The sequence below is a fragment of the Lepidochelys kempii genome, chromosome 9 (genome assembly GCF_965140285.1).
Source record: "Lepidochelys kempii isolate rLepKem1 chromosome 9, rLepKem1.hap1, whole genome shotgun sequence".
In the NCBI taxonomy this organism is placed as follows: Eukaryota; Metazoa; Chordata; order Testudines; family Cheloniidae; genus Lepidochelys; species Lepidochelys kempii.
In genome coordinates, this window is record NC_136388.1 from 26,640,958 (window position 1) to 26,660,299 (window position 19,342).

Consider the following 19,342-nt stretch of genomic DNA (forward strand, 5'->3'; position numbering starts at 1 on the left):
TTATCTTTCTTACCAACAGAAGTTGGTCCAGTAAAAGATAAACCTCACCCAATCTGTGTCTCTGATATCCTGGGACCAACATGACCACAACACTGCATAGCACAGGGTTGAGCAACTGACAAATAGAATGGGTGCAGTGGGTAGTGGAAATCTCTGTTTGTGAATCTGTTTGCAAGATGGAGCCCTGTTGGACAACAGCCAGATCACATCTCAAACTGATACATGACCAGATTTGGATGAGGGTTTCTGCAGTTAAGATGGAGGTGTAGTAGCTGAGCTAAGTGGGCAGATAATTCCACAGGCAATGGCCACATTCTGCTTGACTGTAGTCAGTCCTATTAGCCCTCGTTCCCAGGTGCCAAAAATTCACATAATTAAAAAAAACAAACCAAATTATTTAAAAATGAGTGCTTGGAAGGTTCTGCAGAGGTACAGTTAGGGTTTGCCCTCACGTGGGTAACTGGCAAGACATTGTTGGTATTTTCCTTGGGGGCACCAGTGCTGTATAATACCATCAATTTTTAAGTAGAATTTCCCACGGGGAATGCTACTCAAAAATGATTGGCATGATATGGCTTCATGTCTCCAATATATACAACACTGAATGGACAAAACCCTCAACAATTTAGTACTTTGCCTCCCTATATAAATATAAATTCTCAGAAGCAGAAATAACCTTCTTTAGGGAAATAATCTACTTTTAATATTTTGCTTTTATGAAGCGCCTGTGAACTGAAGCTGCACAAATAAGGTGTAAATAAGGTGTACAAAAATAAGGTGCACATTTTGAACCATTAGGGTAATTAACTATTGGAACTACTGAATTAGGGATTCCCCCTCACAGGAATCTTTAGATCTAGACAAGATATCTTTCTTAAATATACGCTATAGCTCCACCAGACGTTATGTGCTTTTTGCAGAACTTATTGGGTAAGGCTCTCAGGCCTGTGTTAGGCAGAAAGTTAGATCAGATGATCAAAACAGTATCTTCTGGCTTTAAAATCTATGAATCTATAAAGTCAGGAACTCAGAAAATGAATTTTCAGTAATGCATGGAACAGGTCTGTAAAGGATTGTACATGTCTGATTTGGATAGAATAGACTGTTTCATGGTCTGTATTGCATATGTAATATGGTGCACACTGTAAAATAAACATATGATAGCAGACAGTTAATCTTTTTCATTTAAATGATTCTCCCTTGGACATAATGTGTGAATCCATTAAAAATGCACACAAAACAAAACAATGTAATTTTTAATCTGAAATAGAAAAATATAATTAAGAAAGAGAAGTTTTATTAGGGCAATTTCACTTTATTTTTCCATACAGCAAGGTCAACTATAGCAGTAATAATAAAATAAGCATGGAAACAAATTGCAGCCCAGGACAGAGTACATAATTTGCAGCAACTACAAGCAAAAAGTAAGTCTGTGATTACATAATAGTAAAACCAAGCACATCTGTCCTTTCAGCAGATGAAAGTTGCAGGGTTGCAAGTAAGTGCAACGTTATTAATTAATCAGTGTGAATACTGAATATTCCAGATAAAATAATGGCCTAATTTCCACCTTTTGCTTATGTAATTACATGGTTTCTTGAGTGCTTTTCATTCAAAAGGTAACATTTGATAGGTTTTTGTTTTTCACCTGCTAAAAGAACAGGACCATTACAATAAAAAAATAATCACATAACTACAGCTACAGTGTGCTGTTTGGTTTGCCTGTTCATAATTTAATTTTTGTGAATGTCAATATCTGTTTTGAAGTTTCTTGTTTTGTGAACAATAAACCACTGAAATTGTCAGAAACTGCTTTGAATAGAATATATCCTTAATATAGTTGTTGGTTGTTGTTTTTTTTTGTCTTTTTGTTTTTTTTTTGTTTTTTTGTTTTTGATACTTTAAACATGCAGTAGTTTTTGAATAATGTACGGAATATTTAATCCATGATTTCACCTTGATGGTCTGAAATACCTGCTTTTTTAAAAAAATTTTTTTTTAAAGTAATGATTTTCAGGCAGATTTGAACCGGTGGAGCTTTTTTGTCAGTCATGAGATCTTGGAAGGATGGCATATCTTTCCAGCTGAAAAAATCCTGGCAAACTACAAGCTGTCCACATAAAGCAAAGCAACTTTTTTGAAGGGGTATGGAGTGCTAACTCTGTGCCACTTTTGCAAGCAATTTTGTTCAGCCTGTCATTTTATTAGCCTTAACAAAACTCCTTGTAATTATAGACATTTTTATTCAAAATAAGATCTTACTATTATACAGGTTTCTCTCTTTTTTGACTATATACAGAAGTGCAAAAAGTCAACCTTCTCTCTATACGTTCCCACATGCTAAACTGCAGCATAATCAACCCTCAAGAGTTTGCACACACGCTTTAATTCTTGTTACGTAAACTTTGAGTATTTGGATTATCAACAAAAAGTCCCTTGATCTATTGATTATGCAGCTTATTTATAACAAGGCCTGATATTCAGGGATTTCAAAAAATATTTAAACAATATTTTAACATTTGAAATGGATACAGTAGAAAATAAATTTTATTCTAATATCTAGGAACTAGATTTTCTTATAATAACTAATTACAAACAAAATAAATCATCAAAATATTATTCAATTGTCTGCCAGGATTGTTGCGATAGCAACAACTGAACCTCTTACTTAGCAATGATTATATAATTATAAGATATCCATATAAAAGATCTTTGTTCTTTTAATGAAAACTAGACAAGAACTAACGATGACTGACGTTCTTACATTGTAATATTAAATCAGTAAAATATAAATCATTTAGTTAACAATAATACAAATACTCATGACACTACATGTAAATTCAAAACTGAATATGTTATGAAGAAAAAAACCTACTTTTTATTTTTTATTTTTTTTTTGTATTTTGAAAAAGTCATCAGTATAATCTAATAAAACAAAATTCTATAAACTGAAATGGTATTCAACTGGTAATAGAAAATGAAAATGATCTAATAAATGTAAGAAATAAAAACTACATTTTAAAAAGAAAAAATAAGTAATATTCTGTAATGTAAGTAACTACAATAACACGTGAAGTCATCTATACTTTCTTAACATGATTGAAATTACATTGGTATGGGTTTTAACCCGTAATGTAATAATCTAAGGCTTTAATAGATGTACAGTACAATCAGTAAAATCAACACATCATTCTTATACTAGAAAGCATCTCTCTCAAGCATAAAAACTTGCAGTAAACTTGGAAGTATGGAAAGTTCTATAACTGAACTCACACTTCTTCCACTCCATGCTATACTACCAGTGACCTGGCCCCCACTTCAGCAGTTTGCTGAACAGAGCAAAAATATCCTTTACTAACTGCAACATCCAAACCACAAAAAGGAATTCCTTTGGATGAATCCATTCTTAAAAACTTGAATGCACATCTATTTTTTTATTATTATTATTTTGTAAAGGCTTTCTAAGGCTATAAGCAGTTAATCTGAACCAAAAACAAAACAAAACAAAACAAACAAACAAAAAAAACTCACAAAACTCACCCAGGTATTTAACCCACCCAATTCTATGCTAATTAACATCTCAGTTTTTTCATATTTTGGTTTATCATGCATCTGATGTCAGTGCTTCTTTCTTCTTTGTTTAGAGTCACTATTTTGAAGTGTGACTTTGATGAAACATTTAAGCAAAAGTGAAATCCATCTCTGCAAAGCATTTATAGTCTTTTGACAGAGGCTATAAATAGAAGCAAAATAAGTTCCTCAAACATTTTTGTTATTGTGTCTCAGAAATGGCTTTTCCCTTTTGTATATTGAGTTATTCAGTAATAATATGCATAAATTTTACACTACAATGCCTTAAAATAGTTTATATATATTTATATGTCCAGTATGTGTTACGTTAATCTGTACTGATAGTTTGTTTTTCTGTTGTCTACTTTTATTATAGGTTGAATTGGCCATTTCTGAGACAGCTTTGGTTTTGGAAACAGAATGGTGCCTTTGACTGAATAGTACTAACAAAATAAGCAAAAATGTGGCTCTGAAAATAACACTGCAGAAATAATACTCTAATCTGATGTACAGTCTATGGCACTTCATGAGAATCCTTAACAACATGGTACTTAAAGCCACTGATGTGCTTTAAAATATACACAGTTGTGGTTTTGCTTGGCACATTCATCTCTGTCAGATACCTCTCTTACCACGTCTTACAATCTATTACATTAAAAATATTACTCTTAAACAAAAATTACTGTGCATGCACGCTCTCATCTATAATGGCAATTTTAAATACAAGGTGCACCTTTGTTATTTGTAAACCTTGAAAGAAATAAACTTACTTTAAAAAATTATATCTTGGTCTACAGACGTACCAATACATAATAGATTTATGATTACATCATAGTCTGTCTTTTCAAGATGACATACATGATTATGTAGGAAATAGACTATGTATGCATATTTAAATATATAGGCATACCTCTGTGCTAGAAAAGATAGACAATGTTGTAGATTTAGACAATAAGATCACCTCAGCACAAATATCAATTAAATGTACAAAGTATATAGGCAACAGTGTGCAGTGGATTTCCAAGTTGTCGTTTCATCTTGTTAACATGCAGTATGTGGATGTCTTACTGCTGAGGGAATTTTTGTGTGTGGCTTGACGGTATATACATTATGGCTAATGCTCATGTCCTTTTCTCCATCCAAGCACACTGTCCTTTTCTCTTTAGTATGATCTAGAAAGGGAAGCAGGCAGAAAGAAAATTAATTTAGCATTTTCATTCATTTTCTTAAAGCAATCTCAACATGAGGCGAATCAGTCATTGAAGTCAAGAGGAATTTTGTTTACAAAAAAGGCTACAGGATTGACCCTCAAACAATTTCTTCACAGAAAAGATTTTCTTTGCAGACATGTTAGACATACTATACATATTGACCATGTATAATAAAATAGTATTCTGTTGCTCTTGAACAGTGGTTCTCAAACTTTTGCATTGGTGACCCTTTTCACAGAGCAAGCCATTGAGTGCAACCCCCCCTTAACAAATTGAAAACACATTTTTTTATATTTAACTCTATTATAAATGGTGGAGGAAAAGCGTGGTTTGGGGGTGCAGGCTGATGGCTCATGACCCCAAGGGGTCACGACCCCCAGTTTGAGAACCCCTGCTCTTGAATTTTACAGCCTCCTCTACCTAGTAGGATTGACAGTATACCACTCACTTACTGGCTTCGTGTTAGGGGCCATGTCCTGGTCCCACTGGAGTATATGGAGTCAGTAGACGGTATTCCCACCCACTTCATCGGAACCAAGATTTTGGGGTAACATTTTCCAAAGTGCCTAAGCAACTTAGGAGCCAAAATCCCAGTGACTTTTAATCAGACGTAAACACTTAAATCCCATTTGCAAAATGACAGACAATTAGGCCATTAAGGGATTAAGATCCATTGAAATCACTGGGAGTTAGGTGCCTGAGGCCTTAGGCCTAAGTCACTTAGGTGCTTTTGAAAATTTGAAAAAATTGGCCTAACAGAATAATAAGGAACTTGTATGATTCCATATATTAAACCAATAGTACAGTCTCACCTTAAAAATGCATTCTGTTTTGGCACATCATTTCATTAAGGTCATAGCAGAAATAGAAAAGGCCCAGAGAATGGCAATAAAAAGTAGAAACTGAGAAGGGGAAGGTGGTGTTTTATACAAGGAGAAATAAAATAGATGATATAATTGAGTGAGGAGACAAGTAAGGGGAGAGGAATAACTGGAAGTAGTTTTTAATGCAATAATAAATTAACCTGTGGAAGTCACTGTTGTAGGATAATGCTAAGGCAAATAGCTTAGTGTGAATTTTTTTAAAAAGGACTGGACTATGACTACAATATCTGAAATCACTCCAGCTAGGATAAAAGTTACAAGGGGGTATCAATCCTTTTCCTTCAGGACTGATCATCAACTAGTGTCAAGAATAAATTTCCTCCTCTGCTGAAGAAAGATTACAATGAAGGGGCTATGAAAATCATTGATAAAAATGGGAACGAGGTACCTAAATACTACAGAGGATCTTGGCCAAAGTGAATGATAAGTTTTTTACAGCTTGAACCTGACTAGTAGACAGTACCTCTGTCGTGGGATAGGGGGTGGGATTGAAGTGGTATATTTACTTGCTGCAGCTATTAAGCTAGCCTAGTGTAGTTGGGTAAGATACTATATCAGACAGAAAGAAAAATGAACAGCCCAAATCATAAATTTAAACTAGGATTTCATCATAGAAAGGTCGGTGGGGAACTCGCTACAGGTAAGTCAAGTAAAAGTCTTTCTTTGTGAAGAAAGGTTAAATTATAAAGATCTGACACATAATATCTAGGGCTGTAGTTCAAGCCAAACATATGCAAGTAGAAACTGAGCTTGTATTCTCAGCATGACCTCTCTCTACTAAGTACCCTATTTCACAAAAATACCACACATAATTTATCATAATTTGGCAGTCTGTGCTCAAGAGAAGCCACAGGCTGAGTTAGGCTGATGACTAAATTCTCATTCTCAGTTACAGAGGCTGGCTTAGCAGACACTGCAATTTAATAGGTCTTTCTAAAGCAACTCTCAGTAAAGTGACTTGTCCCACATACGGCCCCCGGGGCATAGGAGCTAGTGGTGCCTCTGCCAGTCTCAAACAAAAGTTAAATTCTCATTGACTAAACTCTGGTTTTATTAACGAAATAATACTATACGAGCCCCACCCTAAGCTTGGCCGGTCCCAGGGTTACTTTCCCCAGCAGGGCAGCAAGATGGCAGTACAAGCTGAAGCCCACTCTCATGAGATGGCAGCACTCTCCAGTTACCTCACCCTGTTAGAAGGTGTTGGAACCTTACAGGGAGCTGCAGGTCAATTATTGCTAAATCACTGGGGTAGATGTGGCCTATCAGACTCCACCTCCCTACACCTGCCACAGTGTGTCAACAGTAATTAACGTGGCACTCCCTGCAGGTTTCCAATGCCAGCGAACAAAGTGGGGCTATTAGAGCCAATACTGGTGCCCCAGCACAGTGACTGTCAGTGCCAACAACCTGGGGCCTCCCCTCCCCAAAGGCCTTTCATGTACTTGGGGTACAAACAGCGTTAATTTAAAGTTGATAACTGCTGTATCTTTTGGAGGGGACAAACACAGGGCAGATAAAAAGAAAACTGAGTTTGCTACATCCTGAGCCCCCTGAAAATGGGAGGCTGATGTTTTAAGAAGCAGATCACATAATTAAGGGTGAAATGCAGAAGGCTGGAAGCAAGACTCTCATAATCACTTAAGCCCAATGGTTGAGGAATGATCTCCTCACCATTCACACACATATGAAAAGAGTCTCTGCACCAACTCCAAATAGGCTGGCATAAAGGGTTTGGTCGCAGGTGGGATGGGGAAGAGATTATTGTTTCCACCATCATGTACATCACCTGCACAAGTAGAGTGGGGGGAACTCTGGTAAGTATTGTAGATTACAGGCTACTGAGTAGCTGCTGTGAAGAATCTGTGTGATCTGTTTCTGGGAAGAGGGGAATTCAGCTTTCTGCCAGTTCAACCCTTGGCCTCTGCTGAGAGTGTCACAAAGGTGACTGTTCATGCCAGATGCAGCAGCCTTGTGATTTTGTTGACTAGGATCGACTGAAATCACCAACTCATTTCACATACACACTTGTCTGTTTCTGTAATATTTTTTAAAAATCATTTCTATATGAATGCTGTGACTGACATGTGCCAGAAGTTCGGTAATGTCAAAGAAACCCATATCAATTCTTTCACAACATTTTTCCATAGCTTTTATTTTTTAAAAATCCAATATGTCCCTGAAAATGCCAAGTTATACACATACACAAAGAGAGTTTGAAAACTATGCAAGCAATACATTGGAAACTTACTGTTTGATGACAAAATGTCTACATCTGTGTAACATACTTGTGGCTAGTCAGATGTTCGGCAGATATTATGGGTATCTATAGGTAAAAATGTAAACAATGAATAACATGTGCAACAAATCAACCAAGAGAGAGAACATTTTATTAAAGAACATAACAGTTCAGAAAAGTGGGGATCAGCTGTGAGGTGGTGGACTTTATACTATAAGTTAAAGTAAACTGAAGTGCTAAAGTAGCAACTTAAAACTGAAAAACGTTGTGGTAAGTACTGTTTGACCAATGTACATAAGTATTGTTTGTTTAGAAAGTAAAAGAAGTTAAAATCTACAAAAGTTCATGCAGTGCAGTAATTGAGAAGAGCCCTTTTTGTTGGCCTACACAAACTTTTGTGATTTGGGTATTTCACTTAATCATTTGAAACAATAAATTCTACAGTTAAACAACCTCAGCCAAATTTTGCAGTGATCATTAACTTTGGGTGTCTCCATTTTTGGGTGCCAAATTTAAGATGCCTCGTATGCTGATTTCACAAAGGGTGATGACCCACAGTTGAGTTGAGCTGAGCTGTGGGTCCTCGTCCCCTATAAAAAAGTGGTACAAAGTGTCAAAGTTTGGTACCAAAAAAGGAAGGCACCCCAAACTAGTGAACAATTCTCAAAATGTTGTCAATAGAATTTGCAATGGCTCCTAAAGTTTATCAACTCATTTTCCATAGTATTTTTTTTAAAATTAAAACCACAAGATAATATTTAGAAGTAGCAAAGAAGCACACTAGTCAACCATCTCTCTGGAGCCCAATCCTGCAAGCCCTCCAATGAGTGGCACATAGTTGAAGTCCATGGGAGTGCATGTACACAGGCCTTGCAGAATAGGGCCCTCAATCAGGGAAAACAGTACTGTATTTTCATTGAACTACAAATGTGAAAGGAATTGTACATAAACTTTCATCACAAACAGGACTGGGAAGTGGAAAGACGCACTTATGTACAGAAAAACAAGCCCTGCAATATGATGTGATACTGATTTTTTCAAGGTTAACAGCTATTTACAGTCATACAAGTAATATTTCCCATCAGCTAATAAACCTGCAAAAGAAAGGGAGGGTGGAAATATTTCTCTAAAACAAATTTAATGTTTTTAGTGTTTTTTTTCCACCTCTAATGCCCTCTCTTTACCTGTCATCTTTATACAGTTTTACAGCATTGCCAACTTGCACAGAAATGTGCTCCAAGCATAATGAAGCTTCTCATACCATTCTGTCTACTGCTGCAGGAGAAGATGTTGCACCCAACTGTGTAGAAGCATCAGGGATAGTGCTGTCGAAACATACCAAGGACCTTCAACACCAGTCAATGAAGATGAAGGGCCAGATCTTAAGACCTTCTGCATGCATGCGCATTGCATTGTGTGGCATTAAGCAATTTCAGCATTGCTTATATACTATATACATATATTAATTATATATGTATATATTGAGGTTTGGCTGCAATACTTTACTGAAGTGTGTTATGAGGGTCCAGGGAGGATATGCATGAAATGGTCAGATTCTACAACAGAAAGTTTCCCTACAATCTCTTTGGGCAAGCGCAGGGTACCTCACATAGAGAACAGGCATTTTGTGGTTTTGCTCACGCCAGCAATTCTCAGGGGTTTGCAGGCTTTAAAATCAAAATTATTTAAATTGTGCAGTAAATGACTCATGCAGTTAAGATATGTCTGACATACAGTATATTTATTTAGCGGACGCTTATTTACAAGAATGATAACTTCTCCATGAGTATTCCTGGATATTATTCTTATTCTGGGCTAAATCTGTGAGAGACTTTTAGTTATTCACTGAAAAACAAAATTAAGCCTTTTTTCCTCTAGCACAAAGAGGTAGGTGGTGAGAAATTACATTCAGCTTCTGTGAAAACTGACCAGATTATTCTGGTTTGGGTTTTTAAAATATCTAAATAACACAAGGGAATCTGATGTGCACACTTATAAATCATTATAACAGTGTGATTTTCAGGCATGATGGCTGAGATGCCAATTGCTGCATATGCCACCAAAAAGTTTACAGTTGGCTTAGCAAAGAAGGTGGTGTGTAGCAAGCAACAATGGAGATACTCCAGGACAAATACTAAGGCTCTTGGCCTGACCCCATAAAAGGCTCAGAACTCTCAACGAAAAATGTATAGTGCTCAACACTTTGCAGGAACAGGCTCCTGATTTCTAGAACTAGCATCCTATTTTACAAGTGCAGTTGCCTGCAGGTTTAGAGGTGCAGCTGCAACAGATTTCAGGCACAAGTACTACTGTTCATAGCTCTGACTACCTGACTGGATTTTAAAAAAGTGCTCAGAGTTTAATGGAAGCAGAGTTAGGTCAAAGGTTAGCACTTTTGAAAATCCTGGCCTTAAATACTAGCATTTACCCCTGAAATTAACTGTGAATGCAAAACATCCCCCACAAAATTGGAAACTGAGTTAAGGACATTTTAAAAAACAAACAAAAAACCCTGAAGACACTTGTGGGCCTCTCAGTGAATTGACTGAGAGCACTACTTGCATCTTAGCACAGTATTTGGTGCTATGTTTTTAGCACAATGATAATGTGCAGGAATTCTAAATTTGCAGTATGGCTTATAAAATTTATTTCTCGGTACATTTAAATAAAAGAGAAAGGAAATGGTCTTTTAGAATGTTTTTATTCTTTCTAGTTAATGTTCCAACTATGATGTAGTAGAAAACAACTGAATTTTTAACAATCTAGTGAGCTAAAACACTGGGCCAAATTCCATCCTCATTTATGTAAGTGCAATTTCCATTGGAGTAAATGGGAGATGCACCCATGTAAATGTGGCCCACAACATTTATCTTTACAGAGTTGTTTGTGGCAGTGCAAGGAGAAGTTTAACTTACAGTTTAGCTTGTTAAGCATTAATTTTCATCCTCATTTTATACCCAGATAAAACAACATTCATAGTGGTAGTTTAGAAAGAGTTTAGTCAGGTTTTGAATGGACATTCAGTTAGTTAAAGTTTGTCCATTATAAAATTAATGAGGCCTCTCCTAACTAATTCACAAGTTGAGACAAAGATTTACAAGTGTGCCTCTGGCTTGCGTAAGCACAAATATTTTTGTTTTGTTTTTGAAGAGATTCAAAACACGTCCAGACTCTTAAATTCCTGATCCTGTAATCCCTCCACGCACAGCTCCCACTGGCTTTGACCAGAGTTTTGCATGCAAAAGAACTGTAGGCTTTATGTGCACAGAAAAATTGGATTCTGTGTACTATCCCTGTCTCTCTTTAGATCTATGAAAAGATAAATAAGCTACATGGCCTATGAAATGTCAAGAGTGCATCAGAAAGTCTCATGTAAAATACTTTTAGCATCAGAAATGGAGCTGTAGCACCTTCTGAGCCTGGACAAAAGCTTTCTAAGCTATGCTACAACTCTTAGAGAGAATGTGTAGGCCAACAAGAAGTAAAATCAAAACCCCCATGCTCATTAAAAGCACCAATTTCAAGTTGTTTTTAAGGAACAAAGCTGTAAATTAGCAAACCTGGTTGGCTGTGGCTGTTGCAGCGAAGGGGACACTTGTGGCAGATGTTGTTGCTGCAGACACAGTGGCTGGCGTAGCACCGTGCACCATGGGAACTTTCGGAAGGAAAATCACATAAGCCAACATACAGAAGAGTGTAGCAGTAGGGGAACCATGGCAACATGTGATAGAATAATTGAGCATGGTATTTATCATAGCAATAAGCCATGTGACGAGACATCATTGCCAGCGAGTGACATGCAATCACAGTGCAAAGCAGGACAACATTCCAGGGAGAAAGGGAGAAAGGGAAATGAAAGAGGAAAAAAAGGGAAAAATGCTTGTTACCATCAAATCAAGAAAATCAACACGAACAAGTTCAATTGTTTCAATATGAAATCAACAAAAGTATTTTAAAAATGTCCTTATGTTTACATTTTTATGTCTAAACAAAAACACAAACAAGAAAATCCAACCCAAGTATTTACCACACAAAAGTAAATCAGTTTGAATGAAAGTATGTTTTATATTACTATAGTAAGACACAGTATGTTACTTAATACAAGACAGTTTCTAAACACAAACTCATAGTCCAATCAAAATCCACCAAGGAAAAATGTGCAATTCAGAACACTACTATCCAACTTCTAGGTGTCCATGTCAATTAAATAAAACAACTGCATTTAATTGACAGGTGTTAGTGCAGAGGGTGTGATGGGGGGATGGACTGGCACAAGAGCTGCAAGTTAAAACCTAGCAGTGGATTTTGAGGGTCTGTGAGCTGCACCACAGGTTTAAGATAATCAAGAAACAAAGCTGGCACCTACCAACACTTGTAGCGGGTGTCATGCACAATATTGAGCCTGCCCATCATGCATTGCAACAGGAAGGTGGATTTGAAAAGGGAAAAGAATTAAAACAACCCATCACACGTGTAATTAGAAAATTTCATTTGAACAAAGAAGAAAAATTGTTATTATGGGAACAGTGGCATGTAACTGTCAGCACAATCAAATCATACAATAGCACAGTGATCAAGTAGAACTAGTCTTAAGTGAAGAAAAAAAGCTGATTGAACTGTGTGCTGGTACATTTTGTTTGCCTTTATTTCTATATAGTTTCATTTGTCTATGAAATATTACTAGAAAAGGTCTCATGGCTTATTTCAAAATTCAGTTTTAATCTGATTGATTTATCTTTCTGACAAACTTTGTTAGCATAAAAATAAACGTATATTTCTTTTTAACTATATTTTATTAAGATTAGAGGAAATGATCAAACATGTTATTTATCTTTAACACTCTCAGGGTAAGCCAGCACCCAAATTTATGTTAATCCTAGCACTAAGATTATACGGAGATATGCAGGATAATAAAGAATGAAGGAGTGGGATTGTTTCACCCGTTATCCAATCCATATGCACAGGGGATCCTCCACACAGAGTTTTCTCCCTGCCTAAGCCCATCAGTCTCTGATGCTGCTGAAGAAGGAAGCAGAGAGTGCACAGGTTGAGAGTTGGTGCAGGCTAAGTGAAACGTTCTCTTTTCTGCAGTTGTCCCAGGAAGAGATGGGGCCAGGGACAGTTGTAGGGGGCCTGCCAGGGGCCAGAGCTAGTGTGGAACCCCAGCAGTTCTTCTGAGTATTCACCACATTTGCCAGCTGAATAATAGGGGAGAAGAACCACATGAGGGGATGGATCCTCATGGAGTTTCCACTCAGGGCTACCTTGTGTGGGTTTTCCCATAGGAAGGGATGGATCGACCCAGAGTTAGTCTTGTGTCTTTTCCTCCAACCCCTCTAGAGGAATCTCATGTGTCTTGGTACTGCATAGGTGTTAGTTGGGTTGTGTGAAGAAATGGTTTCTCAGTTAACTGGCAGTTCCAAAAATTAAAACAAACCCATCATTTTGGGTCCAATGATGAGTTTTGTTTGAAATGAAACATTTTATTTTGATTTAGAGTTTTTAAACAAACATTTTGATTTTTTTTCTTTTTTAACAACTGAAACAATTTGGCAAATCAACCCAAATTCATGAAATGTTTTGGTCGACCCAAATCTGCATTTTTTGCCAAATGTTTGCTCAGCTGTAGTAAGGACAGTGGTAATTTTGCACACAGTATTATTTACAATATGTAGACACTGTGGGGTAAGCTGAAGATGAAGTGTCAGCTTCAACTCTGATTTTTCCTCACACTGTTTATTTTGTATTTTAAATGCAGGATAAGAAATGCAGGTCTCCCACATAGCTCCCAGCATGAGCTAAGCACACTTGATTGGCATTGTTTCTACACTGTAGGTCACACTTTAACTGACCATATGTTGTTGGGTCTGTGGACCCATTGGCCTTTGTAGAACATCAACAGTTCTTAGATAATTGTTCAGTTGAGAGAGACAATCTTGTAGCCTGTCACTCTCCTTGTGCTATATAAATAATAATTAATTAATAAGAAATCAATTCTCCAAAGAGACATCAATGTCAATAGAAGCACTGCATTTTTAGGCATGCTCAACTCCCAGTTTTCAAATTCCAGTACTTGGGCAATCTCATTTATTTTAGCTAGCTCCATATTGAGAAATCAGTATTTGCATGTTTTTTGTTTCCTACCCGAAGCTTAAAAATTAAACATTATAAACAAAGGGCCCAATTCTTCATAATCCATCATACTGAACATTTTTTGAAAAGACTTTCTTCCCTATTTAATCATATTGTTAGATAAATTTACTCTGATATGAATCAATATAAACGAAATAATGAAGTCCTGAAGATGGGGACCATATGAAACTGGAAACAGACTCTGAGTGACTGTCTGTGGGAGCTACTGCTATACTATTACCTTAGAGAGACAAGGTGGGTGAGGTAATATCTTTCATTGGACCAACTTCTGTTGGTGAGAGAGACACAGGCTTTCGAGCTGACACAGAGCTCTTCTTCAGCTCTGCATAAGCTCACAAGTTGTCTCTCTCACCAACAAAAGTTGCTCCAGTAAAAGATATTACCTCACGTACCTTTTCTGTCTAATGTCCTGAGACCAACACAGCTACACCACCACTGCACACTATTACCTTGATACCATATGGCGATAACAAAAGGAAATTATTGCGCCTGAATGGTGATGCATGTTATCTTCCTAGCTTGTGCTATGTGGTGTATAGATTTATAAGCCATGTTGCACCAACTTGTACAATGCCAAAGCCATGAGCTTTTGGAGAAATAAAATAGTAATTACTATCATTAATGCTGGGGATAACATGGAAGTTAATGCCTGTAATTACTAGAAGACACATTTAAGGTTATTGGGAAAATGGCATAATTAATCCTTCTAATTATTTTACTATTTCTATTAAACAAAAAAGAATGTAATTATTCATGAAAGATGTTTAAAAGGAGGGCTATTTAAAGGAAAGGCCTCATCCCGCTTGCTTTACTCACAGGTGAATTGCTACTGAAGTCAATGGAACTACTTGTCGGAGCGAATATGTGGCCCCAGATTTGACCCTGAACTACAGACTATGTGCTAAACACATTGCTCTCAATAACACCCACACAACCGTCATGATGTCAATGAAGTTGCATGAGTATAACTGAAAGCTGTGCCACTCTATGTTATTAGACAAGTACAAATGCCCTTATGTTTTACATATTTTATTATACCTAGTATATTACATCAGTCCATGCATAATTAAGTCTACATGCTAAAAACAAGAGTTAGCTTTTTGTAATGATTCTCTGAAATATAACTGTAAAGCTTTCACCTTAAATTTTAGTTTGAGTTATCATCATCATTAATGTTATAACCAGTACACACAGTTTTGAGAGGGATTTGCAGCAAATGAACGTAAGGCAGCAATGAAAATACTAGCTAGGGTGCAATAACTTGCAAATATGAAGACATAATGCAGTAGGACCCACTTGCCAATAATAAAAATCACTTTTGCTATGACCTAAATATTAATCTTGACTTCAAAAGCTTTGATTTACCAATAAGAATGTATGAATAGTGAATTTGCTAGTTCAAATGTTCCTTGGCTTTGCAGCACACGGCAGCATTTGATTTCAAGCATGTGCTAATTTAACTGATTATAATTTCTCAGATAAATTATGTCTAGAGAGAATGCAGTAATTTTGATGGATACTCTGTTTTCACTGGGATTTTAAGCAGTTCCTTTTCCTCTTTATATATATTTCCTACTCCTGATTCGCTGTTTCACTCAGTTTTTTTATTCAATTAAATCTAGAAAGCACCACCACATAGACCAGATTATTAGTAGAGAACATAAGTGCTTCAATCTGTATGAAGAATTAGTGTTACAGAGCCTGATCCTGCTCCCGTTAACATTTCAAGGGGAGCAAAATTAGTCCCCAGAGCCAGAGGCCCCAATTAAGGAAAATGCTTAGGTATGTGTCTAAATCCATCTCTAGTTAGGAAAGCACTTAGGGCTTGATCCTGCTCACACTGAAGTCAGTGGCAAAACTCCCATTGTTTCAGAGTGGTGCAGGATCAGACCTTTAAACACATACTTTTTAAAGGAGTTTAGCTAACTAATAATTCAGCTAGGCACCTAGTGGGATTTTCACAAGCGCTTTTTAGGCCTCTATCTCTTGTTGGTTTCAAGGAGATGAACACACCTAAGCTTCTGAAAATCTGAATGGGTGTGCCTCTGCTTCTTTAAATTCCTAAATTATTTTAAAAGTCTGGTCCATTATGCTTTCCTGAATTAGGGCCTCATTTGGAACTTTATACATTGATCTAAGGTCATGCTAAAGATGCACTAATCCGAACCAAACTAGTAAGATGGTACCAATTTAGCACAAACGGTGCAGTGCATCCACGCTGGATGTGACAGACTCATGGTGTGACGTGTTGCAGTTTTGTCCCACATCTATACTAGAGCTGTTCCAAACTGTTTCAGGTGAAATGCCCTCTGAGTACTTATCCCACAGTTCCTGAGACAGCTCCCGGAAGCAACAGATTCTGGAAGACTTCAAAAGGTCAGAGGTTCACAGTAGGAGGACTATCTGAACCATTTCAATCTCAAGTGTTTTAGGTCCAGATCCTCAAAGAGATTTACGTGTCTAACATGCACAGAAATCAGACACACCTGTGTCAGTTTACTGACACATGACACCACACCCTGCCAGTACTTCACCTGCAATGACATTATTACTAGGGACCTACCAAATTCATGGTCTATTTTGATCAATTTCATGGTCATAGGATTTAAAAAATAATAAATGTAATGATTTCGGCTATTTAAATTCCATGGTGTTGTAACTGTAGGAGTTCTGACCCAAAAAGGAGTTGGAGAGGGGACGGGGGGGTTGCGGTTCTGATATCCTTACTTCTGCAGGCGGGGCGCTCAGCCACCAGCTGCCGCTCTCCGGCTACCAACCACCACTCTCCTGCCTCCACTGGAGGCAGCGCAGAAGTAAAGGTGGCAGTACTGTGGCTCCCCTAAAATAACCTTGCAACCCCCCCCGCAACTCCCTTTTGGGTCAGGACCCCCAGTTTGAGAAAAGCTGGTCTCCCCATGAAATCTGTATAGTGTAGGGACAAAGCACACAAAAGACCAGACTTCACGGGGGGAGACCAGACTTCACGGTCTGTGATGCGTTTTTCATGGCTGTGACTTTGGTAGGACCCTAATGCTTACAGCTGAATTCTCACAGGGAGCATTACCACTGCTCTTTATTAGTACCAACTCCTGACAAAAGGCCGGAAAGCAATAAGACCTTGGTTGGCCCCATCCTTTACACTGGCCAGGCCTGAGGGGAAGCATGTGCTGCACCTGTTTAAAGGGCAGCAGAGCCGCCACTCCAGCATGCACTTTCCAAAGCCTGCAAAGGCAGGTGTAGTTATCTGTGTGAGACACAAGGGATGTATGCTAAAATGCTCCAGTCGCCCCTGCAGCAGACCTGTCCCACAAGAGTCTGGGCATAGCTCTAACCATGGAGGACAGGGCTTGGAGGCACTTGGAGATTTAGGTACTAGATGTGTCCCCTTTTCTCCTCCATGCACCTTTCCATGCAAGGCAGCTAAATCTGAGCTCTAGAATGTGGAGGGGTCTCTAGGTATGTCTAGGTATGTTTGAAACACAAATCCAACATTGTTGCCAAAGATGAAATTCAGCCCAGATCAGAGGACCCATGTAAGGGCCTCCAGACCACATACACCCTTAATGTGCAAGTCCTGGGGAGAGTCTTGCCTTCTGGGCCCTCTTCTCTCTGGTGAATTTCATCAAGACATTAAAAAAAACCCCAGTCATTACTCTTTGGGGCCTGATCCTGAATGGTGCTGAGCCCCCTCGACTCCCCTTAAAGGACTTAATGTTGAAATGTGGCAAGTGCCTTTTGGGAGGTGCCGGGCATCCTCAACTCCATGTGAAGTCAAGACAACAAGCCTGAGAACACCCAACACCTCTCAGGACTGGGACTGTTGTGTGAGCCTCCCAAAAATATGCTGTAAGTTCCCTTCCTGGTTCTGCTGGAAATTGATTGAAAAGTACTATTTCCACAGCTGCGCTGCTCTCACTAATGATAATGATGCACAAACAAGAATTAAACTAATTTAACTCCATAAAAACTGGGGGCCATAAAGAAAAGTGAAAAGTGTTATTTTAGTGGGAAATGTTGTTTTAAAGTTTCTGTGAAGGCATCAGATCAATGGAAAACTAAAATGGATGCTAGTCTGCCCCTTAACAGTAATTTTTAATAAAAAAAAAAATGAAAAACAGAATTGGTACAGTAGCCTGTGCAGGCTAAATCCTGAAACTACTAGCCTGTCCCCTCTGAATTCAGCATCCAGAGTCCCAATGGAGTTTCAATGAGTCCTGAAGTTCTTACTTAGGCCAAATGCCCACTGACTTCAATATGAAGTTGCCTGAGTAAGGTCTGAGAAAGGCCCCATGTAACTATTGACATTCCCTGTCAGTTATGTGATGCAAATTATAAATTTTATTTACACAAATGACGTTAATGATCCCAATGGTAATGGGCCCGATTCTGTGGAGGCTGAAAGTGCCAAGGTGCCAAACCCCCATTTATTTAAGGGAAGCTGAGGGGCTCCTTACCAGAGATGCACAGCTCCAACCAAGATCAGGGGAGCTTTTAAAATATGTGAAGCCTGCAAGTTGGACTGTGATGGTCTACTATGTAAATACATTTGAAATGTCTCTTTTAAATATGTATATTAGAGGCCTGATCCAAAGACCATTGACTTTCCACTGATTTGTCTTTCCATTGACTTCAATGGGCTTTGAATCAGACCCTAGACGCCCAATGGGCTACAGTGGCTCTAGAGAAGTTATATCTCATGTCAAGCAGCTATTCCATATGTGTAAATTACATGTATACATGTTGATTGAATGACAGACCACACCACCAAAAATGGAACGGTAAAAGTCAATCATGCTGATGTGGCTGAAACACATGTCAAAAATGGTTAGGAAATGATTTTTCTGTTTCTGATAGGCAGTGTTCTCATTTTTGTTACCTACATTTTTTAAAATGCTAGTTCTCTGCAGTTAAAATTTGACTTTCACAATTTAACTAAAAAAGTTATAGCAGAGTTTTAAACAAACTGGAAATACGGATTTTTATGAAGCAAGTAGTGATACAAACTTCTTATAGATCCAGTCCTGCAGACTTTATGCAACAAAAATTGACTGCAGCGAGATTTCTTTAGAAGTAATGAGTGCAGGTTTGGGCTCTGAAACAATCAAACTAAAATATTAGCTATCTTTTTATCACTCTTTACTAAAAGCAACTGAGGGTTCTATCTTTCTCACACTGAAACTAATGGAAAAATTTTGGTGTCTGATCCTCTGATTCCTTTTACAGTTACATCTTCCGTGTGCTTCCATATTAGTTTAGCTGTAATGCCATCTAACTGTGCATTTCAT

General features: G+C 37.8%; 1 protein-coding gene across 21 annotated transcripts in view; it reads right to left on the reverse strand.

Annotated features, from left to right (window-relative positions):
- Positions 1-1,799: 1,799 nt before the first annotated feature.
- Positions 1,800-19,342, reverse strand: part of MBNL1 (muscleblind like splicing regulator 1) — a 200,542-nt gene continuing 182,999 nt past the window's right edge. For 16 of the 21 annotated variants that reach the window (XM_073359661.2, XM_073359648.2, XM_078854398.1 and 13 more), the window contains 4 exons: positions 12,271-12,306; positions 11,465-11,559; positions 7,917-7,991; positions 1,800-4,742 (listed from right to left, as the gene is read on the reverse strand). In XM_073359661.2, coding sequence (XP_073215762.1) covers positions 7,935-7,991; positions 11,465-11,559; positions 12,271-12,306 — 188 coding nt within the window. In that variant the 3' untranslated portion in view covers positions 1,800-4,742; positions 7,917-7,934. Of the gene's footprint in view, positions 4,743-7,916; positions 7,992-9,165; positions 9,230-11,464; positions 11,560-12,270; positions 12,307-19,342 lie in introns of those variants that run through there. The other 5 variants (XM_078854399.1, XM_078854395.1, XM_078854401.1 and 2 more) reach the window with 2 other exon arrangements.